The 27,727-nt window shown below is 45.0% G+C and overlaps 1 protein-coding gene across 1 annotated transcript; it reads right to left on the bottom strand.

The window, feature by feature from the left end:
- Window positions 1–27,727, bottom strand: LHFPL4 (LHFPL tetraspan subfamily member 4). The gene is made up of 3 exons (XM_023536911.1): window positions 26,604–27,727; window positions 4,596–4,832; window positions 1–2,155 (listed from the first exon to the last, which is right to left on the bottom strand). Exons 1-3 carry the CDS (start codon window positions 27,007–27,009, stop codon window positions 2,055–2,057), a joined length of 744 nt encoding a protein of 247 aa, XP_023392679.1. The 5' UTR covers window positions 27,010–27,727; the 3' UTR covers window positions 1–2,054.

The following is a 27,727-nucleotide window of genomic DNA, read 5'->3' as shown; positions in this document are numbered from 1 at the left end:
GCTGCCCCCCGCCCCCCCGTTCACTCTCATCCTCTTTCTCCATTTCCGGATCCCCCTCTTCCTTGCTGTCTCTCTACCTCTTTGTCTCCCTCTCTCCTCCCTTGTCTCTTATTTTCTTTTTTCCTACATCTGTCTTCTCTCCATTTCTAATCACTCGCTCCTGGCCCTCCCCCTGCAACCTTCCAACACTGGGCTTTGGTTTGGATCTGCCCCCACCCTCTCCCTCCCATGAGGCTCCCCTCACTCTCCCATTCCACCTGGGACCCTGGTGTCCAGCCCCATCCACAGGCATCCTGCTGGGGAAGGTGCCAACAGGCAATAGCAGTGCAGTGTGGGGCTTGGTGGGAGAAGAGAGGGGAACACAGTGCTGGGCAGAGCACAGGGGGAAGGTGTTTGCCCAGGAGGAAAGAGGAAGAGGGTGGGGGGTCAGGACTTGGGAAGTTCCAGGTTTCAGGAATCCTACCAGGACCCAGCATCCCATTTCAGTTATGGTCCCGATGGGGGACTCAGGCAGAGGATTTCTAGGGTCTGTCTTGGGAACCCTCCCTCTCAGGTCCAAGTCCGATGGAAATGAACACAAGGTTGGCAAATACATGGCACTCGCTGCTTTTCTCCCCTTCTTTGGCTGAGGCCAACATAATGAAATGGTGGGGCCTCACTCCTCCACAGTGGGCCAGGCAGCCAGGACCTGCAGACAGAGCAGACACACCGAAGGAAGCCCACCTGCCACCTGAACTAGGGCCTGAAAGGGGCTGCCCGCACCCCAGGCCAGATGGCTCTACTGCCAGGTCCATGTGGCAGCGAGGGGAGTCCAGAAACACCTGGAGTCTCCCTTATTTGCTCCCTGCCAAATGGGAAAGAGATGCTCCCCATAGTGGGTGGAGAGGGGGAGAGACTTCTCGTCTGCCCCACCATACTCACACACACACATACACACACACACACACACGCTCACACACGCTCAACACACGCGCACACTCTCATGCCTCGGCTTCAAGCACTGCCCATTGGGCCGCAGACCCTGGGCATATCACAAGGCGAGAGGTGGGCAAGAAGGAGGAAGAGGTGGGGACAGGGTTACAAGGCCTGGGGATGGGGACAGGGGGTACCCTGTTCAGAGGTGACCTGCAAGTTCAAGTTATGCAGAAAAGTATCAAAGAGGCAAGACAGTCTCTGCCCTTGGCAGATGTCCAGGGTCAGGCAGCATGAGGAGCAGAGGGGTGATGTATCCCCTAATTCCCCACTCTGAAGCCCCCTCCCCAACCTCCAACCCTGACAACAGGGCCAAGGAGTCCGTGCTGTACAAAACAGGCTGGGGTCAAGGGTCCAGTCAGAGTCGAGATGTCTCGGCAGAGAGGCCAGGCCAGCCCCAGGCAGAGCCGCTCCCAGCCCCAGCTGCCCAGAGCCTGTCTGTCTTTTCTCAGACTCTGGTCTGGACAGGGCCCCAGTCAGCAGTTGACAGGGAAACCCTGTGCTTTCTCCCTCAGTGCGGCTCAGACTCCTTTGGGTGAGCTGGGAGCAGGCTAGAGTGATGGCAGAGCAGCCCTGGGGAGGCTGGTGGTGCCTGGAGCTCTGCGAAGATGTGATGGAACCATCACCAGCAAAAAAAAAAAAAGTAAAGAGTTTGGTCGCCCTGGGACAGTTTGCTGAATAAGTTTCTGCAGGAGGCAGGGACCAGAGGAGGCAAGGATACAGCCAGGCAGCAGCCCCCAGACTGAGGGAGCCTGAGGAATCAAAATCACAGTGCCTTCTTCTCCTGGAGACTCTGCAGGTCCCCCAGGCCAGGATGGAAAGAAGAGAAGCCCAAAGGATATCTGTTCCTTTAGGTCAGTTGAGGGAGGAGCAGAATCAGGCCCTTCCAGAGTCTGCAGAGCCATCTCCTCCTCCAGGCCACATCCAGCCCCAACCTCTCTTCAAAGCCTGGTGCTGGCGTTGGTAGCAGGTGAGAAGTCAGAACAATTGAGGTCTTCCCTTGGAGCTTGAATGAAGGGATGAGAGGGCAGGAGATGGGACACGCTGAGGTCAGGTCAATTCCTGGGCTGTGATCCTGTCCTTCAAGGTCCCTGTGAGTGAGCGATGGGACAGGGGAGGACTCCCCAACCAGAGACATCACCCCCTGGCCGTAACACGGAGCTTACTGTAGATCCCACAAAATCTAAGAGAGAGAGAAAGAATTAGAGAAAGTCAGAGATCACTGGGGTATGGGGTTACCCTCGGCTAATCCTCAGGGCAAACGTGGGCAGAGGGATGAGCTGCACAGGTTCTGAAATGCCAACCAGGCCTCTGACTAGCCAGATGGCCTTCAGCAGGCCATTCTCGCTGAGTTCCAGCTTCCTCACCTTTAAGATGGGCAGAACAGCCTCACTCACAGAGTGCTTCTAAAAGGTCAGAAAGACACAAATAACACCAGCCAAGGGCTCTTCACAGCGTTTGGCACATAGTAAATGCTGGAAATGATAGCAATGTATTTTATTTTTTACTTTTGTTCCAGAAGTCTTTGGCTCAGAACTGAACTGTGAGTCTCACCCATCTTGAGCTTCCAGTGAGGGATGGAGATCCCTGGACACTGAAAAAAGGCAAACCGGGGCCACCTAATGTCACTTTTAAAACAGATGTTAGGGCGCTTGGGGAGGGAGAAGAGAAAGCTGAGTGGCCCCACCTCACACAGTCACATCCTTTCGCTCCTTCAAAAGGCCAGATCTGTCTTGGTCATGCACTTCTGGAAGCTGCCACCAGAGGGCAGGCCCTGACCTCACACCAAGACCACAGAAACCACAGGGGGTCCATGGGCAGGAGCCTCAGGGCTCAGGTGAGCAGCCCAGGGAAGGGCCTAAAAAGGGGGCAGGCAGCAGGAAGAGCTTGGCCTTTGGACTTGGACCTGGGTTCAAATTCTGGCTTCACTCATTTCACTTAGGTGACTTTGGGCAAGTTATTGGACCTCTTCAGATCTAGGCTTTCTCATCAGTAAAATGGTGTTCACGATGCCTGCCTGATGGGGAGCTGCAAGGAGTGACAGCTTTTGCTGAGCATTCACCACGTGCCCCTTTACAGGCATAATCTTTCTTTCTCCTCACAAGACAGCCCTATAAGGTAATATCCTTCTCACCACCCTCATGCAGGAAACTGAGGCTCAAGGAGGTGAAGTCTAGTGGGGAGGTCAATAAGGGTAAAGAGGGTCAAATATATGGTGACAGCAGGAAATTTAACTTTGGGTGGTGAATACACAATGCAATATGCATATGATGTATTACTGAACTGTACACTTGAAACCTATATAATTTTATTAACCAGTGTCATCCTAATAAATTTAATACAATTTTAAAAATTAAAAAGGAGGTGAAATCATGTCTTAGCTGAGCCTGCATCCAACAGACAATCTGCTTTCACAGTCCAAGGGTTCCACCACAGCACTATCATTACTATGGTAAGTGTGCAATTCCACTTCTGGAAAGACACCAAGAAAACACTTGTGTATAAGACACAAAGATGTTCACTGTAGCATTGCCAGTAAACACTTGGAAACCTCTTTAAAAGCCCCTAAAAGGATAATGATAAGAAAGTACAGTTCCTTCATCGTATGGAATGGTGAGCATTGGATTAAAAGGGCAAGATGGTTCTCCATGAAATAATAAAGACAGATCTTATGGCATGCTCCAAAGTGGAGCACAAAAAATGATCTGAGGAGGAGTTTGTTTAGGATGACGCTTGTCCTAAGTCATATAAGCACATAACTCTCTGTTTTATAAAGGGGCAGAAGAGGTATAAAGATGCACAGATAAATATCTGATAACAGTGGCGACCCTTGAGGCTCTGGCCTCGTGTGTTTTTTCTTTAGTGTATTTTAATGTTACTTAACATATACGAAAGAATATATGTAATATACTAGTATAAAGCATACTGTAACAAACGTCTGTGGGCCCACCATGCAAGAACTTTAACTCTATCAATAATTTGTACGCAACTATCTACCTGTCCCCCATCTCATGCTCTTGGCTTCCCCCTGTTCACCTCAACCACATATAACCACCATCTTACTGTTTGTATTTCTCATTTCTTTGCTTAAAAAAAAAAGTATTACCATAAATATATGTATGTTTAAACTACACATTGCTTAATGGTGCTTGATAATTGAGCACAACAAAAATCTCACTATGTCATCTTCTGAAACTTAATTTACCCCTATCTCTCTCAATATTATGTTTCCAGAATGTATCCATTCTGTTAATATAACTGAGGTTCATTCATTTTCACAGTTATGAACTATTCTGTGATGTGAATATATCACCATTTATTTATCCATCTTCCTGTCAATGGCCAGTTAGGTGGTTTTCAGTTGTTAGCTACTTGAAACTGCTGTGCAGGGCATTTTTGCATGTTTCTCATGGGTTTATACTCACAGGTGGGTTTGCTGGGTCACAGGGGCACAGATATTCAGGTCTGAGGGATAAGTCAAATTGTTTTGAAAGTGATTGTACTGTCTTCTGTACCATTCCCAAATTTTGCTTCATTATGGACTTTGAAGTCGCCCGCCCTGGAGAGGCAGGCCTTGCCTCCACTCCACCCTGATAGCCGCCCACCCGAAAGCGCGCACTCGCCTTTGTTGTCTTGCTTGAGCTCTTCCTGCAGCAGGTCCGTTTGTCGGTTGCCCAAAACGAAGGCCAGAAAGGAGAGGATTAGAGCGTTGAGGATGCCGATGATGGCCAGGATGTACGCCCAACGCACCGAACAGTCTCCCAGGGAGTACTTCCCGGTCTTGGCCCCGCACATGTCCCGGATCGTCTCGGAGTCCCAGCCATCGGGGAAGATCATGCAGCCCAGCACGAGGCACAGAGCTGAAGGGAGCAAGGCCCAGACCCCATCGCGGTCAGGAAGAGGGAGAGAAGGGGATGATTACTCCCCAGAGCCCAGAGGACCACCAGGAGCCCTCCTCAGGCTGGGCCCTGCACTCTGCCCTTCAACCCAAGAGCCTGTTAACCACTTCCTCTGGGTTCCAGAAACTCTAGGGCCTGGGTTGACCTCCTGTCCCGGAGAGCAGAGGCTTTTGGGAACCCATAATGCCCTCTCCCACAACCATCAAATCAACTCCTACTCTAGGAAGCCTTCCTGGAAATATGAGAAAATAGCAAACTACAGTCACCTCCTTCAGCTCCCATTAGAATCTTGGCCAGGCTTACCCTCTCCCATCCTCATCAGTATGTATGTATGTATGTATTGAGGTCATTCATTCAACAAATATTGAGCGCCATTTTCCTTTCTGTCAAAATGCTAGAAACAAGTTCTTATTCAGCACTGCACTCAGAACAGACTGGGGTGAGAATGATGGGGGAGTTTGAGCCTAGTTCTTTCACTTACTCAGTGTATGACTTTGGTGGTGCCTCCTGTCTGTGTCTGTATGATGGGAAATCAGAGTACTTACCTCACAGGGTGGTTATAAGGATTAAATAAAGTAATGCTTGTAAGACACTTAGCACCATGCCAGGCATCCACACACTCAAGTAATATCTACTGAGGACCTACTGTGTACCAGGCACTGGATTAGGCTGGGGGCTGAGTTACTTGGACTCTTAGCCTTAGGGAGATTGCAGTGTGGTAGGTCATTAGACAGAAGCTGTTAAGAGAGCTGGGGCTCAAATCCTGGCTCAGCTATTTTCTAGACGTGTGACCGAGAGCCAGTTCTATCACCTTTGAGTCTCGGTTTCCTCATCTGTAAAATGGAAATAATGAAGGAATTCAAGCGATTGTAAAGATTACAGGAGGCAGCAGATATGAAGTGTTTGACATAGTAAGCTCTGGATGTTAGTTAGCTGTTATTAAAACTAGCCAATGATAAAAATAATAATCACAAAATAAAGAAATAATTGGGGAGGAGAGGTCTAGGTTTTAGATGAGGGGAGACGGGGGAGAAAGGGCAAGGCCAAGAAGAGCCTTTGAAAATCAGAAATGGGCCCCTGCTGTTTCTTTGTTGACACCCACTCCCTCAGTGTTTAGTGACCCACCTGGGCACTTGGGCTCTTCCCAGTGTTTAGCCTAGTGGGTGGGACCAAAGTCTGAGCCAGCACAGTGCATTCCTCTGGCAACTGATTGGCTCAGAGAGGGGCACACACCCCACACGGCCAATCAAAACCAACCAGCCTCAGTAGGCCACAGAGGCTGCAGCCTGTCCCTTGCCTTGCAGTGCTGGTGGCCACATGACTTGTGACTCTGTCTGAGGTTTGCGTCTGCGGTTTGATGTTGCCTTTTTAGTATCTGATGGTCTTCCAGCAACTGGGTTACTGTGTCTGGGACCCAAAGGTTCCATGCCAGGCCCACAAGGTACTTAACCTGAGTTTTAGATGACAGCGATGACAAAGTGGGATGGTCAGTTCTGCCCACTGTCCACAAAGCCCATCTAGTTCCCAGGATGAGGACAGGACCCTTAGCTTTGCCAGCTCCCTTCTAAGGTCTCAGACTCTCACTGCCACACAATGGGGCCCCTCCCTGCCTTCTTTGGCCTTCCTCATTTGGCCTCCTCTGCCCTCACCCCCACTCCTATGACACAACAGTGTCCCCATTCCCCCTTGTGCTCCTTGTGCTGATGCAGGGCTCCTGCACAGCAGTGTAATCTCTCTCTCTCTCTCACACACACACACACACACACACACACACACACACACACACACACACACATTCTAGCAGGGCTTCCTCCCTTCTGCGGAGCTCACTTCCTCCAACACGATGCTCAGTTCCAGTGGAACACCTGCCACCTAAGGGCTGGGGAAAGAGTTCCTGCAAAGGGAATGGCAAATGCAAAAACTCCGGGCCTGTAATGAGCTGGGCGAGTTAAAGAATTCGACAAATTTGAAGATACCTGCTAGACACTTAAATGGAGAGGGACGCTGGGATGGGGGTGGGGGATCAGTGCTGGAGATGTAACTTTGGGAGCTGTGAGCATGCAAATCTCTGAGACTGGACGTCATGGAAACTGAAGAGAAGGCTCAGGACTGAGCCCTGGAGTACTCCAGCATTTCCAGGGCGGAAGAGAGGAGGAGCCTATGGAGAAGGCTTGACCCACCCATCTCCCCGTAAATCCCTGACACTGCAAAACCCTTCAGGTATCCGGCGGAGAGGAGAGGAGGTGGAAGAATGGGAGATAAGGAGCTGACTCAGTGCAGCCCTTCGCCGGGTGCTGGGCGTCCCCAGGGCCCGTCCCCAAGTGGGTGTGGTCCCCCTCTCACCCTGCGCCAGCATAGGTAGGAAAAAGGAAAGAGCTTGGGAAGAGGGCAAACCCAGCCAGCCCCTCTGCCTCCTCTCCGGCCCTCCTCTCTCGGGGTGCCGTGTTTCCTCTCCCACCCGGAGCATTTCCGTCTCCATGGAAACCGCTTTAGCTGTGTTGCTCCAGCACCTGCCCCCAATAGGACCCTCCACAACCCCGTGCTCAGGCCTCAGTGAGGTTTTCTTCCTGTGGCTCGCGCCTGCACGTCCTCTCTTTCTGCCTCGCCTCTTATGCGTCTCTAGTGGCGTGCCTCCATTCCCTTCTTCCTCCGCCCTTTTCATCTTTCTCCGCCCTTTTCATCTTTCTCTCTTTGCATCTGTCTCTTCGTATCCCTCCCTCTTCTCTTGGGCTAGAATATATCGTGCTCAAGTCTCGGTCTCGACCCTCACTCTTTCCTCTTCTGTTTAGATTGCTCAGTATTTAACAGTCATTCAACACCTCTCCTCTTCTCTTCCTTTTCTAGCTTCTCTTCCTTCTCTGTATCTACCCCTTGGCGCTTTCCTCTCTCTGGCTCTCTCTTTATATGTTCCACATATAAATCCTGAGTGCCAGGTACTGTGCGGGATGCTGAGGACACTGGTAGGCATGGTTTCTGACTTCAGGAGTGGAGATGTGTTGAGAGGAATAAAATCAAGTCAACACACAAGTAGAATAGTTATACATATCAAGCAGTGCTTAGAAGGAAACAGACCACGGGCTGAGACTCAGAATAACAGGGTGCTTGGTGGAAGCTGGCTAGCAGTGGAATCTCTCGATCTCTCTCTGCCTCCTTCACTCTCACAGTGTTTTAGGTGGTGGCTATGGGGCCCCAGTGGCCACTCCAGGAGTGGGAAACATCCAGAAATCAAGCAAATGGAGAAAAGCCAATCAGATGGGGTTCCCTGGACCTGGGGGAATAAAGGAAAAGACCACTAGGGACAGTCGAGGCCAGGGAAGTGACCAAAAGACTCAATCACCAGGAGATGGAATGACTACAGGCAAGACACCCTTCAGCATTCCCATTTGGTGGATGAGAAAAGAGAAGCTGAGATCTTTGGAGTCCAAGTGCAAGTCTCTTTTGGATAATGAGCTGGCTGCTTCAAGGCACAGGAGTAAGTGCAGGGTGCGGCGTGGGGTAGGTTTTTTCAACCAGTGTTTTTGACACTTGGCCTGATAATTCTTCACAGCAGGGGACTGTCCTGTGCATTGCCTCTACCGTTCAGATGCCAGTGGTACCGCCATCCCCGGTCATAATAAAAAATGTCTCCAGACATTGCTAAATGTCCCCTAGGGAACAAAACTGTCCCTTGTTAAGAACAACTAGGATAGAGGAGGGGGACCTAGGATGGGGCATCTCTATACAACTACCCTACAGCCCACTGACTTTCCCTTCTCCAAGCAGCCAGGTGTTGTGACAAAATGAGATTAAGAATATTAATATTATTAATAATGCAATAATAATGTTAAAAAATAGCACTGAGTGCTTAACTATGTGCCAAGGTGCTAAGCTCCTGACATGCATGGTTTCATTTAATCCTATAACAAAATCTATGAGGTGGGAAAAATTATCATCCTCATTTTACATACTGAGGCTCACAGGGACACAGTATCATATCCAATGCCACACAGCTAGTAAGTGGGGGGATTTATATTCAGTTCCAGACAGGTCTTTACCTAATGTTTTTCTTTGCATAGAGTCACTTTTTAACTTAGAGGCTTACTGAAAAAGTAAGCCTTATATCACTATCAAAGAAAAGGAAACCAGGATCATTTGCTATAAATAGAAGGAAACTATAAATACAAGTATAACGAAACCAAAACAAAGTTCTTAACTAGGATGAGACTGAGTAGTGAAGAATTAGTAAGAGAAAATGTACTATATACATAGGTGTTTGTTTTTTTAACAAAGCTTCTGCTATAAATGTGACTTTATATAAAGATTTTTAATGGTGCATTTTATGCTTAGCTACTTTAATAGAATTTTATTTTAATACTGTTACACCATCTTCAAAGGACATCCACTGAGCTAGGCACTTCTAGAGGGAGGCCTCTATTTTTGCTCATCTGTCTCCTCCATGCCTGACAAACCACAGCTAATACCAATTATTGGGGGGTCAGATTGGGTGTCCCCCAAGGCTTTCTGTCTCTGAGCAGACTCCAAAGAAGCTTGCTAAAGACTGAATTGTGTCTCCATAAAATTCATATGTTGAAGCCCTAACCCCCAATATGATGGTATTTGAAGGTGGACCTTTGGGAGGTAATTAGGGTTAGATGAGATCATGAGGCGGGGGGTGGGGAGTGGTGGTCCCCTGATGGGATTAGTGCCCTTATAAGGAGACAGCAAGAGCTTGCTCTCTGCCCCTCTGCCATTGAGGACACAGCAAGAAGGCAGCATCTGCAAGCCAGGAAGAAGGCCCTCACCAGAACCCAAACATGCTGGCTCCTTGATCTGGAACTTCTCAGCCTCCAGAACTGTGAGAACATAAATGTCTGTTGTTTAAACCGCTCAGTGTGTGGTATTTTGTTGTGTCAACCCAAGCTGACAAGACAAGGCCCTACACCCCTCTCTCCTGATATGGCCTCTTTGATGTGCTACCTTCTGCTTTTTTGAAAAGCCTGGGTCTCTCACACCCAGGCCCTGAAGATGGAAGCTCAGCAAGATGTGAGGAACGGGTCTCAGTTGGGCAGGAGACTCCACTGTTACAGGGGACTGGAGCAGAGTGAGGGGCTGTACAAGAGAGCCTTCACTGCCCACGGGTCCCCAGAGCCTCTGTATGGCAGGACCCTCCTTAGCAAGAAAAAGAAAGAGCCTACCAATTCAGAGGGGGCAGGTGCTGGAGAGCAGCCCAGCAAGTTGGATCACAAGCCTCAAAAAGCTGCTTGCCATAGCATCTCTGTGAGCTGAGCCTACTCGATCATCTCTAAGCAACCAGCTATCCTCTCCACAGGGTGCTCCCAGCAGAAATATGCAGCCTTGTTCACCAAAGATATATACCAGAAGGTTCATAGGAGCCTGATTCTTAGCCCCAAACTGGAAACAACTCAAATGTCTATTCGCACTGTGATAGAGAAATACATTGCGCATTCTCATCCAATGGAATATTATACAGCAATGAGTATGAACAAACTGTTGTTACGTGCAACAACTTGGAAGCATCTTAGAGTTGTAACACTGAGAAAAAGTGTGATTCCATTTACATGAAGTTCAAAAACAGGCCAAACTAATCTATAAGAATGAAAGTCAGGACAGTGGCTATCTTTGGGGTTAGCAATTGGAAGGGTGCATAATGTTCTTGATCTGGACGATGTTTACATAGGCATTGTCACTTTGTGGAACTTCTCTGAGCTACAGACACGATGATTTTTGTACTTTTCTGTAAGTATGTTATACATATTGACTTAAAAAAAAAAAAGCCTTCATACTATTGTGAGTAATAAGTAAACACTGGAAATAACCTAAATGCCCACGCATAGGTCACTGATCAGAGCACAACCATGCAATAGTGCACTATGCAGTCATAAAGAGAAGGAGCAAGTGCTTTATGTGCTGATGTGGAATGACATCTGGATATGCTGCTAAGTGAAAGGTAAGGTCCAGAGCAACACATATGGTACAATGCTAGCATTCTGTAAAGAGTGGGGAAAGAGTATGTGTGTGTATTATCTTGCATGCACATAAAATATTTCTGGAAGGATTTATAAGACACTGATAACCCTGGTTACCTCTAAGAAGGCAAACTGAGTGGCTAGAGGACAGGAGTAGGAGGGAGACGTTGCACTGATAACCTCCTGCACCTTATGAATTCAAGACCATGTGAATAAGTTACCTATTGAAACCACGAGGTGAGTGGAATTGACTACCAATAAATGACTATTGCCAGAGACTTTCATTCACTTGGAATGAAATAATTAAAGCAACAAAGAATGGCAATGCACAAGCCAAATGTAACTCACAGAAATAATGGATTTATCACAAAAACATAAAAATAAAAACCTCTAAGCCCCTTTTGACTGAGTTTGCCAATTGCTAGGAATTTACCCTAAGAAAATGTTCATGGAAAAAGAAAAGAAAATGCTCATGGGTATTCTCTAAGATTTAGCTATGAGGATGCCTATCACATTGTTATTTATAAGAAAGAGAAGATAAGAAAACAGAAAAAGAGGAAACAGAAAGAGGAGGAGGAGGAGAAATAATAAAAGAAGGAGGAAAGAGAGAAACCACCTAATACCCAACAATACAGAAATATAACTATTTCATACCATGGAGTACTGCCCAGCTATTAAAATTATTCTGAGAAAGGTTTAATTATGCAGGAAACACTCATGATATGTTAGGTTTCAAAAAGCTATAAAAATAACATGTAATATAATTTCACTTTGGGAAAAATACATATACAAATAGTTACATAGAATTACCATACAAGGCACTATACTAAGTACACAGGTTACTTCATTTACTCCCCACAGCACTGAGTAGGTACCATTATTATCTACTTTTTACCAATTAGGACACTAAGGCACAGAGAGGTTATCCAAGTTATCCAAGGTCACACAGCTGGTAAGTTGCAGAACCAGGATTTGAACCCAGATGGCCTGGCTCAAGAGTCTGCTCATAACCAGTACTTCATACCGTCATGAATATAGAGCAAGCAGTTAAGAATGAGTGTTTTTGAGTTGTAAGATTATGGGTATAATTTTGCTCATCTATTTTCTTCAATTTTTCTACAAAGAACAATGATAATTTTACAAAGCAGTAAGTATTAGAAAAGGTGAGATATACACAGAAGCAGTAGAGCATAGAATACGTGACTGACTGGCCACTTATATCCTCTTCAAGTCTCTCTCCAAAATGTAAGAAAATTTTTCTGGACAGGATCAGGCTGAGTTTGGGGCTGAGAGGAGCCCAGTGAAGGGTTTGTCTGCATTAGTACCACAGCTCTCCAAGGGAATGCTTCTCCAGGCCCTGTGCCCTAGGGAGGCTGTCATGAAAATGTCTGACAGAGTGACACCCCCTATCCAGGGTAAGAAGGCTGTCCACAAGCCCCTCCCTACCTGGTCTGAGCTTTGGCTCTGCTCTTCCCCTAAGACCTCCAGGGCAGGGGTTTATCTTACCAGGGAGACTGGGCCTCTCCTAACAGTCGACCCTGATCCCCTAGATTTAAAGATCCAGGCCCAATCTTAGTGCCTCTATCAGCTGGGGATCTCGGTGGATGGGTCTCCTGAGCCTGGACTCCCCACTTGCCATCCAGCACCCCAATGTTAAGAGACACCCTGACTCCTCCCTTTCCCTCACCCTGCACATCCAGTCCATTTGCAAGGCCCATTGGCTCCCAAAAATCTCCAGGACAGACCATCTCCACTGCCACTACCTGTTCAAGCCACCATGATCTCCCTCCTGGATGACCACAGTGGCCTCCTAGCTAGTTCCTCTGCTCCCACTCCTGCCCCATCACCGTCTATTGTCCACTCAGCATTCGGAGTAAACTTTCAAAAACAGATGGTGTCACTCTCCTGCTTAACACCCTCCAAAAGCTCCCAGTTACACTCAGAATAAAACCCTGATGCCTGGTCCGGGCCTACGAGGCCCACAGGCTCTCTCTACCTTCCTCTCCAGCTATGTGGCCTGCCACATTCCCTATACTCCGGCCACACTGACCTCCTTTCTGTTCCATAAAACATGTCACATTCAGTCCCATCTGGAAGCCTTCGCATTGACCTGTCCCTCCTCTGAAACACACTTCCTCTAAGTCACTTAATCCCCAGCTCATGGTTCCTGATCTTGAAGAGCTCACAGTAGAGGTGGAGGACTGCTAAGAACACAAATAATTGTATCTAGTGTCATAGGCATTGTGGAGAGATGACACGCACATCACTTTGTGTGGTAATAATTTAAGAACAGTATTTATACTCACCCCCCACCCCTAGGCCAAGCATGTATGGAAACCATAGCCTCTTACTAACTTTTGAATCTGCCCAGGGCATCCCATCTCACCCAGGCTCAGCTCTGCCACACTCAGTGCTAGGATGTGCTCTCCTCCTGTTGCACTCCCTCCAGTTCTGAACATGGCCCTTTCAAGTGGTTCCATGCCTTTCTAGTCCCCCTCTGGCTCCTCCACGCAAGTGTCCTTTCTCAAAGCCATCCTCAGCTTCTCAGTTGCTAATTTGAGCAGCTGCTTTGGCTCCTCTCTCCAAGCCTCCTTTCCTGGCTCCTCCTCCACCTGCCTCTTAAAAGTTGGTGTTTCTAGGCTGTCTCCTCTTCTCCCTCCCTCCACACATTCTCCCCTGGCAGTTTCACCCCTGACTCAGCTTCATAAGATGACACCTTACATCTACACCTCCAGCTGCAACTTCTCTCCTCAGCTCCAGACCCAAATATCTAATTGCTTGTCAGACCTTTCCTCTCGTATATTCCATAGGAACCTCAAATTCACCATTTTCCAAACGGACATGATCTTCCTCTTGTGTCCTTTGGGAATGTCACTCTCCAAGACCCAATTTTCCAAGGGAGAAAGCTGTAGTCATCTGCAAGACCTGCCTGTCCTCACCCCAGCACACCCACTGGTCTCCTAAATAGGTCCTAGTCTTTATCCTCCTCTCCTTCCCCCAGCCCCAGCACCTCTCACCTGGACCACTGCCACCGCCTTCTCCCTGGTCTACTACCTCCCACCAAGCCTCCAGCTGTCCCCCAAGTCATCTTTCTAAACCCACATCTGGCCCTGGTCACTCCCATGCTTAAAAGTGAATACCCATGATCTAAGAATATGAACCAACTTTCAAAGCTCTCCATAGGCCAGTCCTACCTACTTTTCAGGCTTATCTCCCAATTCTTCTCACTTTTAAACCTTTCCTCTCTTGTTCTAGCACAGACCATGGAATGTCAGAGCCAAAATTATTTGATGCAAGTCACAGAACAGCTAAGAATAATTGCTAACGGTTACTGAGGGTTCAATTTGTGCCCAGGTCCATACATGTATTCAAATCAATCCTTCAACAGTCCAACGAGATAGTTACTATTTTTGTCCCCAATTTATAGATGAGGAAACTGAGACTCGTAAATCGCATAACCTTCCTAAAGACACTTAGTTGGTAATGCTACACTTGGGACTCAAATTCAGGTTGTCTGACCACTGAATATACTCCCAAATGAGTGGGTGGTAGAGCTAGGACTTAAATCAGATATCATCTTTATTCATTCATTCAGTAGACACTTATTAAGCACCTACTATGTGCCAGGCACAGGCTCCTAATCCAGGTCTCTCATTATGCCATTAAATTGCTCTGGGATTAAAGTAAGGTTGATAATGATGAATAACATGAAATGGGAGTGAAAAGAAAAGGACAAAAATAAGAGGCTTTCAGAATAAGAATAGTTTTAGCCCTTGTCCTCTTGACATCTCCCATCCTCTCCACAAATGGCCAGATCTAGTATGTTTCCTCATGTACAAAACACTTTAAGACTTTTCTAAGTATCACACTAAACCCAGGAGCCATACAGGAGTGAGTTGATGATTTGCTTATGTTGAAAAATTTCACCATGGGGAAAACACCCAGAGACAGTCAAAAGATAAACTGGGAAACAATGTTTGTAACTCATATCACAGACAAAGAGCTAACTTTCTTTCCTTCCGTCCCCCCACCCCATTAATCCTCACTCACTTCCACCCCTGACCTACAGATGTTGTCATCTCCTCTTAAGAGCTGGATCTCCGAAGGCAGGGGCACCCAGGCATGGTCCGTGGCTCCATCTGGGGTGCGAACCCAGGACCTTCTGCGTGTAAAGCAGACGTGCTAACCACTACACTATAGAGCTACCCCCTAACTTTCTTAATACATAAAGAATTCTTACATAACAAAGAGGAAAGATACCATTAATTTGATAGAGAAATATACGTGAACTGATATAAAATGTGCTCAACCTCATTCATAATAAGAGAAAGGCAAATTACTACTATAACAGAGTATTCTTTACCCATTGGGTCAGCAAAAGTAACACACTCAGTTGGCAAGGATGTGGGGAAATAGAGACCTTCAGACATTGCTGCTGGGAGTGTGACTTTGTACAATTTCTGTGGAGGGCACGATGGCTGGATTTGACAAAACCGTGCACATATAGACCATTTAATCCAGCAATTTTGCTCCAGGTTTTTATTTTATCCTTATACTTACATATGTATCAAATTATTTATATATAACATTATCCACTAAAATATTGTTATAGCAAATGTATTGTAAATAATTTAAATATTGATTAAATACATGATGAGATATCTATACAAAAGCATATTATGCAGCTTTTAAGAAAAAAAGTAGCTCTTTAGATAGCAATATGGAACTATCTCCAAGATGTATTATGAAATGAAAACAGCAAGACAAACCAAGTATTTAGTATACTACCATTCGTGGTGGTTTTCATGTCCATAAATTCTTTGATATTCTTCTCTTCAAGAAGAGGAGCTGAATTCTCCTCCCTTTGAATGTGGGCTGGATTTACCAACTCACTTCTAACAACAGATTGTGGCAGAAGTAATGGTATGTGATGTGTGAGGTTAGGACATAAAAGGCAGTGTGATGGCCAAAACAATCTTGAAAAAAAATTGGAGGATTCATACTTCCTGACTTGAAAACTCACTACAAAGCAACAATAATCAGAACAGCCTGGTATCAGTATAATTACAGACATATAGCTCAATGGAATAGAATTGAGAATCTAGAAATTAACCCATATATCTATGGTCAATTGGTTTTTGACAAGAGTGCCAAGACCATTCGACTGAGAAAAAATAATCTTTCCAATAAATGGTGCTGGCACAACTGGATAGCCACATATAAAAGAGTGAAATTGGACCACCTTACATCACATACAAAAATTAACTCAAATGGATCAGAGCCAAAATTTAAGAGGTAAAATTATAAAACTCATAAAAGAAATCACAGAGGTAAATTTTTGTGACCCTGGACTTGGCAATGGATTCTCAGATATGACACCAAAAGTACAAGCAACAAAAGAAAAAAACAAGTAGATAAATTGGATTTTGTACAAATTAAATTTTTGTGCTTTAAAGAACACTACCAAGAAGTTAAAAGACAACCATAGAATGGAAAATATTTGCAAATCATATATCTGATAAGAGACTTGTATCTAGAGTACATAAAGAACTCTTATAACTCAATAATAAAAAGAAAACTCAATTTAAAAATGGGCAAAGGGCCCCTCTCACTCTTTGTCTCTGAGAAGAAACCATGCTGTCTGTGGGGTGTTTACCCCTTTCCTAATAAACTTTCCTATGACTCTAAAAAAAAAATTGGGCGAAGGATCTGAATAGATATTTCTCCAAAGAAGATATAAAAATGGCCAGTAAGCACAGGAATAGATGCCCAGTACCACCAATTATTAGGGAACTGCAAATTAAAACAATGACATACCAATTCATACTCAGTATAATGGCTACAATCACAAAGTAAGATAATAGGAAGTGTTGATGAGGATATGAAGAAATGAGAACCCTTTCACCCCACTGTGGTAATGTCCAGTATTGCCACCATTTGGAAAACAATCTGGCAGTTCTTCCAAGTGTTATTAAGTTGCCACTGAATCAGCAATTCCACTCCTAGATACATACTCAAGAGAAATGAAACCATGTGCACACAAAAACTTGTACACAAATGTTCATAGTATTATTCATAACAGGTAAAAGGTGGAAACAACCCAAATGTCCACCAACTGATAACTGGTAAACAAAATGTGATATATCCATACGATGGAGTATTATTCAGCCATAAAAAGGAATATAGTATTGCTACATGCTACAACATGATGAATCTCAAAAGCATTATGCTAAGTGAAACTGCCAGTCACAAAGACTGTCACATTTATATGATTCCATTTATATGAAATGTTCTGAATAGACAAATCTATAGAGGCAAAAAGTAGACTAGTGGTTATTTGGAGGATGAAGAGGATGCAGAAATAGGTTTAGGGGGTGATACCTAAAGGGTATAAGGGTTCTTCTCGAGTTGATGAAAATATCCTAAAATTGATTATGGCAATGGTTGCACAACTCAGTGAATATGCTAAAAACTACTGAACTGTACATTTTACACGGGTGAATTGTATGGCATATGAGCTATATATCTCAATAAAGCTGTTAGCAAAAAAGGGGATAGGACAGTATAGCTTCCCTTCTCTCTTGGATCACTCATTCTGAGGTCTCTCGCCAGCACATGAGTGTGGCTAGATTCCTCTAGCTTCCCAGATTCCTGTGACTCACAAAAACAGAAATAATAAATGCTTGTTGCTTTAAGTTTTGGAGTAATTTGTTATGCAGCAATGGATAACTAATATACCATTTATGTAAAAATATTGTTTGCATTTGCTGGTATCTTTATGAGATTTCTTGGAAAGGATACTCAAGAAACTAGTAATAGTGGTTGTCTCTGGGAGGATCAATGAGGGGTGAGGGCAAGATGGAGATTTACATCTGATTATATACCTTTTACTTTTTGAATTTTGTATCTTTGCATATATTTACTTTTCTAAAAAGTAAATAAATGTCTGGGAAAATTTTAAGCAATTTTAAAAAAAGTCAACAACTATCTGATGCCTACGAGTAAAGTCTAAACTTCTTACCGTGGCTTAGAAGGCCTTCACAATCCATCTCCCTGGTCACAACTCTCATCCTTCCTTGGTCTAATAGCTTCTAGTCCCCAAAACACACCAGGCTATTTCCCAACTCCATGGCTTTGATCAAACTGTCTCTTGGCCCTGGTTGACCTTCTCCTTTCTTCCCACCCCTTAAGACTCAGCTCAATGGCTGTTACTTTTTACAAGACTCTACTGGCAATCTTTAACTGTGTCAGAAGTCCCCTTCGTGCCCCCAGAATACCCTGTGCATGATTCAGTCATTTTATGTGTTGTACATAGTGTGATGATCTGTTTTCTTCCCTGCCTCTCCCATTAGACTATGGAAACATGTGTCCCTGGGAGTGAGGACTCTTAATCAGGATTCCCAGAGCGTAGCACAGTGCCTGACATAGAGAGGAGGCTGTCAATAAGGAATTGGTGTGAAAAAAAAAATGATGGAGGAAAGGAGGGAGGGAAGGAAGTTTGAAGGAAGGAAAGAAGGGAGGGAGGGAGGGAGTTGGGGGAGGAAGAAAGATATTGAGTGAGGGAGAGAGAAAGGGAGGAAAGAAATTCCCCCAATGTGCTCAGCAGTGTCATGCACATCAACAAAGACTTACTGAATGAATAAAATCTTAAAACCACTCTGAAACAAATAGCAAGAAATGGGGAGGAATGTGGATGCATATTCTAAGCTGTAATGACAGGAACTCCTGTCATTTCTGTTTCTAGCCCAGAGACCCCACTGATTAAAGGCACATATTTGGAAGGCTGGAAGATCTCACCTCTGGATCACCAACCTGCCCCTGCTTCCACCTCCACCTTCAGTCTCCCCCAGCGCCCACTCCATCTCACACACTCTGTTCTCTGCTGTGACTTCAGCACCAGGCAGTGCCTGGCACATAGTAGGCACAAAAATATTGAAGGAATAGTGGTCAGAATCATCTCCCTTCTGTGGATAGAGGATCTCACTTTGCGACCATGAACTTGTCTCTTATTCTCTCTGGGACTCAGTTTTCTCAGCTGTAAAATGAAGGAGTTAGGCAAGCTAATTGGTAAAACTCTTTCCATCTGATAGTTTATGGCTTCTCAAGGCCTTGATAATCCCATCAAATCCAAACTTTTCCACCTGAGCATCAAGGACTCTTTACAAACTGTTCTTCATTCAGACTATATCACAGGAAAAACAGTGACCATTTATTGACTGTTTACTGTATACCAGGAACCACACTCAGCATTTTACACCCATTTGTTTATTTTTTCCTGCCACCTATGAAGTAGATATAAAAATAATCTCCATTTTACAGATAAGGAAACTGAGACTCCAAGAAGAAAATTCACTTATCCAAGGTCATACAACTGGGAAGTGGCAAAATGGGAATTCTAAGTCCTCTGCTCTTAAACCACTACCACACACTGCCCCCCTCAGACCCTCAACCAGACTTCCACCCTGAGTCTCTACTCCAGCCAGCAACCTCCCCTTGGCTAACCTCACCCAGCCCACAGGTAAACGTTGACTACATAGAGCTTACAGCTGTAGCTTATAATTTGTGTATTCCTTCCTGGGTTCCAATTCAGTGGTAAGAACAGGTTCTTGATCCTTTTGGACTTGTGTTAATTTTCAGCTCTACTTTTCATTAGATGTGTGGACTTTGGGCAAGTCACTTTAACAGATGAAGATTAAATGACATAATGAAAGTGAAAATGTCTAACATAGAAGCTGGCACATTGTGTGTTCTTAGTAAATGGGAAAGCCCAGGTAAAGAGTAGCAGAGATATCCTGAGAAACCCTGAAAAGCTGACCCCTAACTCCACAATGAGCCATCTGGGTCTTCCAGCTGCTCTATTTTGCTTTTGACTCTTCTGGCAAATACATCATGCCACTACCCCTACCATTAATGCTCCTTTATAAGTCCTTGGGCTTTACAGTCAGACAGACCAATTTATAATTCTGGCTCCATCATTTACCACCTGTGTGACCTTGGACAAATAACTTTTGCCTCTTTGAGGCTCAATGTTCTCATCTATAAAGTATCAATAATGGTACCTACTCCATAGGAATATTGTGAGGATTAAATAATAGTATGCAAGTAAATATTTAACAAATAGTCAAGCATATAGTAAAAGCTCAGAAAATGTTAACTATTTTTCTTGAATAATAATAACAATCAAAACAACTTCAAACTGCCTACTGATTAAAGTCCAAATTCCTTGACCCAGTATCCAGAGCCTTGCACACTGTTGCCCCATCATTTCTTCCTGGTCTCTCCCCACGCTGTTCCCCTATATGGATGTCACACTCAATCCAGATATGGTTTTCTCACCTCTGTGCCTCTGCCCATGATCTTCCTCTCCATTCAGAATGTGCTCCCACACCTCACACCTGTTCACACCCTGTCCTGCTCAAGCCTCACCTTCCAACTAAGCCAGCAGCCTCCTCAATTGCCCTGGGTTTCCACTTCCGTCTGCACTTGTCTAACCTACAGTATCCCTCTTCCAGTGGTCACATTTGACTTTCCTTTGCAGGAACTGACCTTTCTCCATTATCAGTCCATGTGTTACAGGGATGGGTACATATCTGAGGCCTTAGACAAGTCACACTGATTAATTAAGAGGTAAGCTCTTGGTCAAAGCTGAGCCAAAGAGAATCAGCCCTGGAACTTTTGCTGGAACCACTGAGTAACAGGTATTCTTTTTCCACAGGCATTACTAAGCTGAAGCATTGTAATTTCAGGGCTGCTAGCAACCTTATTTATCACCTTCAAGAGAGTAAGAGACTTAAAAATAAGCCAACACAGAGGAACCAAGAAATGGAGAGACATATTTTAATGGCATTATTTGAGCAGATGGATCCATCCATGCCTGAAGCCAGATACTCTTGACTTTTATGTTATGTGAGCCAAAAACACTACTCTCTTTACTTTATTTTAAATTTTTAAGCCAGTTTGAGTTGGGTTCTTGTCTCTTGCCACTGAAAGACTGCTAACCAATATAGTGATCCAATATGACGGTAAGCTTCTTGAGAGCAGGGATTTCACTTTATAGGCTTAAGATCCTTGGAGACAGGGATGATCTCAGTATTGCAGCACATAACCTAGCATAGGAATGATCACAGAGCAGGTGAGGAATAAACAAGAAAAAAGTATCTCTTCATATTTTCCCAATAGTCCAGTGCTCTGCACTTAGAAGACTCTAAAATCCTTGAATAAAAGTTCACTTGAACGAGAAGCATGCAACAGGCATTCTAATTCTTATCAAATATAAACAAGACCCCTTGCTTCTCTGCAGTTCTCTTGAGGATGACTGATTTCTCACTTTCTGAATGAAATGATCTTGACGGAAGAGTTTTTTAGAGCTCCACAGGGCTCAAAAAGATTCTTTAAGTCCACTAATCTAACTGATTAGTCCCCACTGTACAGATGAGAAAAGTGAGATTTAAGCTAAATAGAATAGCTTAACGCTACATGAATCACAGGCAGAGTCAGTCATGACTTTCCATCCCATGACTCGTAATCCAGTGCTCTGACCTCTGTCCCAGTATCACTTTATTAAGCAAAGTGAATCAGTCTCTTGCCCAAAGAAGTCAGAAATCTCTAAGCAAAATGGAATAAACTACTCAAACCTGATAACAGCCTTCAGGGGCGAAACAGTAACACAAGGGAAAGAGCAGTAGGCTAGGAGTTGTCATGCACATCAACAAAGACTTACTGAATGAATAAAATCTTAAAACCACTCTGAAACAAATAGCAAGAAATGGGGAGGAATGCGGATGCATATTCTAAGCTGTAATGACAGGAACTCCTGTCATTTCTGTTTCTAGCCCAGAGACCCCACTGATTAAAGGCACATATTTGGAAGGCTGGAAGATCTCACCTCTGGATCACCAACCTGCCCCTGCTTCCACCTCCACCTTCAGTCTCTCCCAGCGCCCACTCCATCTCACACACTCTGTTCTCTGCTGTGACTTCAGCACCAGGCAGTGCCTGGCACATAGTAGGCACAAAAATATTGAATGAATAGTGGTCAGAATCATCTCCCTTCTGTGGATAGAGGATCTCACTTTGCGACCATGAACTTGTCTCTTATTCTCTCTGGGACTCAGTTTTCTCAGCTGTAAAATGAAGGAGTTAGGCAAGCTAATTGGTAAAACTCTTTCCATCTGATAGTTTATGGCTTCTCAAGGCCTTGATAATCCCATCAAATCCAAACTTTTCCACCTGAGCATCAAGGACTCTTTACAAACTGTTCTTCATTCAGACTATATCACAGGAAAAACAGTGACCATTTATTGACTGTTTACTGTATACCAGGAACCACACTCAGCATTTTACACCCATTTGTTTATTTTTTCCTGCCACCTATGAAGTAGATATAAAAATAATCTCCATTTTACAGATAAGGAAACTGAGACTCCAAGAAGAAAATTCACTTATCCAAGGTCATACAACTGGGAAGTGGCAAAATGGGAATTCTAAGTCCTCTGCTCTTAAACCACTACCACACACTGCCCCCCTCAGACCCTCAACCAGACTTCCACCCTGAGTCTCTACTCCAGCCAGCAACCTCCCCTTGGCTAACCTCACCCAGCCCACAGGTAAACGTTGACTACATAGAGCTTACAGCTGTAGCTTATAATTTGTGTATTCCTTCCTGGGTTCCAATTCAGTGGTAAGAACAGGTTCTTGATCCTTTTGGACTTGTGTTAATTTTCAGCTCTACTTTTCATTAGATGTGTGGACTTTGGGCAAGTCACTTTAACAGATGAAGATTAAATGACATAATGAAAGTGAAAATGTCTAACATAGAAGCTGGCACATTGTGTGTTCTTAGTAAATGGGAAAGCCCAGGTAAAGAGTAGCAGAGATATCCTGAGAAACCCTGAAAAGCTGACCCCTAACTCCACAATGAGCCATCTGGGTCTTCCAGCTGCTCTATTTTGCTTTTGACTCTTCTGGCAAATACATCATGCCACTACCCCTACCATTAATGCTCCTTTATAAGTCCTTGGGCTTTACAGTCAGACAGACCAATTTATAATTCTGGCTCCATCATTTACCACCTGTGTGACCTTGGACAAATAACTTTTGCCTCTTTGAGGCTCAATGTTCTCATCTATAAAGTATCAATAATGGTACCTACTCCATAGGAATATTGTGAGGATTAAATAATAGTATGCAAGTAAATATTTAACAAATAGTCAAGCATATAGTAAAAGCTCAGAAAATGTTAACTATTTTTCTTGAATAATAATAACAATCAAAACAACTTCAAACTGCCTACTGATTAAAGTCCAAATTCCTTGACCCAGTATCCAGAGCCTTGCACACTGTTGCCCCATCATTTCTTCCTGGTCTCTCCCCACGCTGTTCCCCTATATGGATGTCACACTCAATCCAGATATGGTTTTCTCACCTCTGTGCCTCTGCCCATGATCTTCCTCTCCATTCAGAATGTGCTCCCACACCTCACACCTGTTCACACCCTGTCCTGCTCAAGCCTCACCTTCCAACTAAGCCAGCAGCCTCCTCAATTGCCCTGGGTTTCCACTTCCGTCTGCACTTGTCTAACCTACAGTATCCCTCTTCCAGTGGTCACATTTGACTTTCCTTTGCAGGAACTGACCTTTCTCCATTATCAGTCCATGTGTTACAGGGATGGGTACATATCTGAGGCCTTAGACAAGTCACACTGATTAATTAAGAGGTAAGCTCTTGGTCAAAGCTGAGCCAAAGAGAATCAGCCCTGGAACTTTTGCTGGAACCACTGAGTAACAGGTATTCTTTTTCCACAGGCATTACTAAGCTGAAGCATTGTAATTTCAGGGCTGCTAGCAACCTTATTTATCACCTTCAAGAGAGTAAGAGACTTAAAAATAAGCCAACACAGAGGAACCAAGAAATGGAGAGACATATTTTAATGGCATTATTTGAGCAGATGGATCCATCCATGCCTGAAGCCAGATACTCTTGACTTTTATGTTATGTGAGCCAAAAACACTACTCTCTTTACTTTATTTTAAATTTTTAAGCCAGTTTGAGTTGGGTTCTTGTCTCTTGCCACTGAAAGACTGCTAACCAATATAGTGATCCAATATGACGGTAAGCTTCTTGAGAGCAGGGATTTCACTTTATAGGCTTAAGATCCTTGGAGACAGGGATGATCTCAGTATTGCAGCACATAACCTAGCATAGGAATGATCACAGAGCAGGTGAGGAATAAACAAGAAAAAAGTATCTCTTCATATTTTCCCAATAGTCCAGTGCTCTGCACTTAGAAGACTCTAAAATCCTTGAATAAAAGTTCACTTGAACGAGAAGCATGCAACAGGCATTCTAATTCTTATCAAATATAAACAAGACCCCTTGCTTCTCTGCAGTTCTCTTGAGGATGACTGATTTCTCACTTTCTGAATGAAATGATCTTGACGGAAGAGTTTTTTAGAGCTCCACAGGGCTCAAAAAGATTCTTTAAGTCCACTAATCTAACTGATTAGTCCCCACTGTACAGATGAGAAAAGTGAGATTTAAGCTAAATAGAATAGCTTAACGCTACATGAATCACAGGCAGAGTCAGTCATGACTTTCCATCCCATGACTCGTAATCCAGTGCTCTGACCTCTGTCCCAGTATCACTTTATTAAGCAAAGTGAATCAGTCTCTTGCCCAAAGAAGTCAGAAATCTCTAAGCAAAATGGAATAAACTACTCAAACCTGATAACAGCCTTCAGGGGCGAAACAGTAACACAAGGGAAAGAGCAGTAGGCTAGGAGTAAGACAAATTTACTCCCTTACTGGCTATGTGACTTTGGATAAGACCATCACTTTTCTAGGCCCAGTTTTCTCTCTCTAAAATGGGAGCAGGGGAAGGCAGTATTTGAAGGAGCTGATCTCTAAAATCTCTGAAACTAGATAATTACATGGGGATTTTTTAACTGTTCATCAAATCTCCTAGATTAAATCCACATGGATTGCAGGGAATTGAAAGGCCAAGAGTTAAGCAATCCCTCTGCAGACCCCAAATTAGAGTTAAGGAACGGAGAGTTCCAACTGAGCATATATTCTTTCCAACTTGCCTTTAGAAGAATAGAATGGAAATACATAAAATCACTTTCTGGGTATCACTGAGAAATATGAAGAGATATGCCCCACATCCTACAATTCTGCTTTTTCACCTGCTTCAAAGATCCTAAAAGACCCATATCTAAGTTGAGTGGAGTAAAACAAGCCCATGAGAATGTCCATATTTCAATAAATGCTGCCTTCTTCACTGTAGTCTTTTTGGGAGTTTGGGCAATTCTTCCAATGGAATGGTAATTCCTCCCTGCATTTGTAGAAGTCCTCTTGGGGAAGCAAACCAGCTTCATAATTTTGTCCTCACACGTTGGCTTTTTATCCTAAGTGACAATTCTCAATTTGATCACCCATCATATTTTCTGTGCTTGGCCCTGAGTGAATTCTAGCCCTTTCTAAAAATCATCCTCCTTTAAAAGATGGAGGTTTCCCTTCAATGATAATCTATAAGAGAATACACCCCATGCTCCAAAGACAATTTCCTATAATGTTTTGAGCAGTGGAAACAAGTGATGGAACATCTACTCCAGGGGGTCTCTTTTGAAGGGGCCAACACTTGTTGAATGCCCTGAGGTGCTTATTTTGAAAAGCCATCTTGCTGCATGGTTGTCACATTTTCCCTTCACCTTCTCACCCTAAAGGACTCCAAACTTTTTCCTAGCTTTCATCAGCCCAACTCCCCAGCCTCTGCCCTCATTTTCCCCAGTCCAACTCTTTTCTCTGCCTGCAATTAGGCAAATGCCCAAGTGCTGAATCTTCAAGATCTGTCTTCCATCAAAAGAGAGGTGGAGGTGGGGGACTCTAATGGATCCTGGAAGACTGTTTCAGCAGTTCTTATTCCCAAAGGCCTTTCTTTGATTCTTAGGGTAAGATGTTTGTCTTAGCCAAACATTTTAGAGGGTCCCAGGAACTCATTCCCATCAGGCATAGCATTGGGTAGGGTTGGAGGACAGAAACTTGTCCTCCAGAGACCCATGTTGCCAGGTACCATCAACCATCCACATTTCAAACATTGGATAGACACTATAGACAGCCTCCTCCTGTCCTCCTTTATCTTAGCACAGCACTTTAAGGTTTACGAGATACTCTTTCAATTGTTCTTGAATCCTCTCCACTGTTTTACAGATGAGAAACCAAGCCTTGGAGAAGTGAAACACCCAAGTTAATGATGTCAGCAGGTTAAAGATCAAAGTCAGATCTCTTGATTTCCCATCTCATGCTTTTTTCAATACAAAAAAGAAAAATTACCTACACTTACAGTAACTCCTCACTCAGATAATCAGTTCCCCTAAAACAGCCAACAGAGACTCTCAGAGACTCTAACATAACGCTAACCCATCAACAAATGCAGTCTGTCCATATCCAAGAATGCAGCCCCAAATATCTGGTTCTAAGGCTCTGACCTCTGCCCCAAGGTGTCTGTCTCTGTCTCTGTCTCTGTCTCTGTCTCTGTCTCTGTCTCTTTCTCTGTCTCTGTCTCTCTCTCTGTCTGTTTCTCTCTCTCTCATAGAATCCCACTCACCCCTACCCCCGCCCCCAGTGGCTGAGGTGTGACAGCCAAGGAGGTGTGTCTTTAGACAGATAAGCAGAATTTGTTTCTGACCCCTCCAAGAAGAGATCTAAGAAGGAAGGAACCCCGTTCCCGATGCTTGTTCTAGGGATCCCGCCCCCGCCTCTCCCCTACCTGCTAAGAGCTGCATCCAGGCGCAGATCTTGTAGACCGTGGCCGTGTTGCAGAAGAAGAAAAGCGCAAAGCAGGTGATGCAGCCGAGGATCAGCACCATGGAGAGCAGCACGAAGAAGGCGGCCGCCTTGAAGGCGCCGGACGGGATGGTGCTGAAGTCGGTGAAGGAGCCGCGGCAGGTGAGCTCGCGGCCCGCCAACCCGCTGCCCACACAGTAGTGGAAGAGACCGAAGTAGCCAGGTTTGGGGGTGCTGACGCTGTCGCCCACCCAGTAGGGCTGGATGAAGACCACCACGTTGATGATGGCGAAGCAGATGGTAAAGATGGCCCATAGCACGCCGATGGCCCGTGAATTCCGCATGTAGTGCTCGTGATAGAGCTTGGAGGCCTCCTGCGAGGGCAGCATGATGCCCGGGGGCGGGGCTGGCGGCGGCGGCGGCGCCTGGCGGGGGCCGCCGTCCCGGGACCGACCGCCGGGCTGCCGGGCGGGAGCTGGGGACGCACGCGAGAAGTGGCCCTGAGCCAAAGAATTCGCGAGGGTGGAGCCTGGGGTGGAGCTGGGGAGACCCAGAGGCAGGTATGGGAAAGCTAGGAGGGGGTCATGAGAATGTCAGGTTGGTGTCTGTGGGGGGAACTGGCAAAGATCTCTAACTGTGGACTTAGGAAGGGGCCACGTGAAAGTTGGGGGGACTGGGATGAGGGGACAGTGAAAAGGATATGAGAGCTGGAATGAGGGAGTTAGAAAGTGGTCATGGGGGAGTTGGGGAGGAGACTTGGGGGCTGATATTGGGAGAGTAAGAGGGGACCATAGGGAGGTGGAATGGAGGCTGGGGATCGGTATTGCAGGATTAGTTGAGGGGTTGTAATATAGGGAGCTCGGAAGGGAATTTGAGGGCTGGTATTAGGAGTAGAAGAAGGTCTAGTATTGGGTGTCTAGGAAAGGGCTGTGGTGGGGGACACTTCTGAGGAGGGGGTAAGAAGGAGATATGACAGACTGGTACTGAGGGATTGGGAAGGTGATATGGGGGCTGGGACAGGGAGTGCAGGCTGGTGTGAGGGTCTCAGAGGGTGAAGTGGAAGGATCAGGATGAGGCTAGAGGGGAGTCGGAGAATGGAACTGCAGG

The sequence above is a fragment of the Pteropus vampyrus genome, unplaced genomic scaffold (assembly GCF_000151845.1).
Source record: "Pteropus vampyrus isolate Shadow unplaced genomic scaffold, Pvam_2.0 Scaffold171, whole genome shotgun sequence".
Classification (NCBI taxonomy): Eukaryota; Metazoa; Chordata; class Mammalia; order Chiroptera; family Pteropodidae; genus Pteropus; species Pteropus vampyrus.
This window is presented reverse-complemented; position numbering and strand designations above follow the sequence as displayed.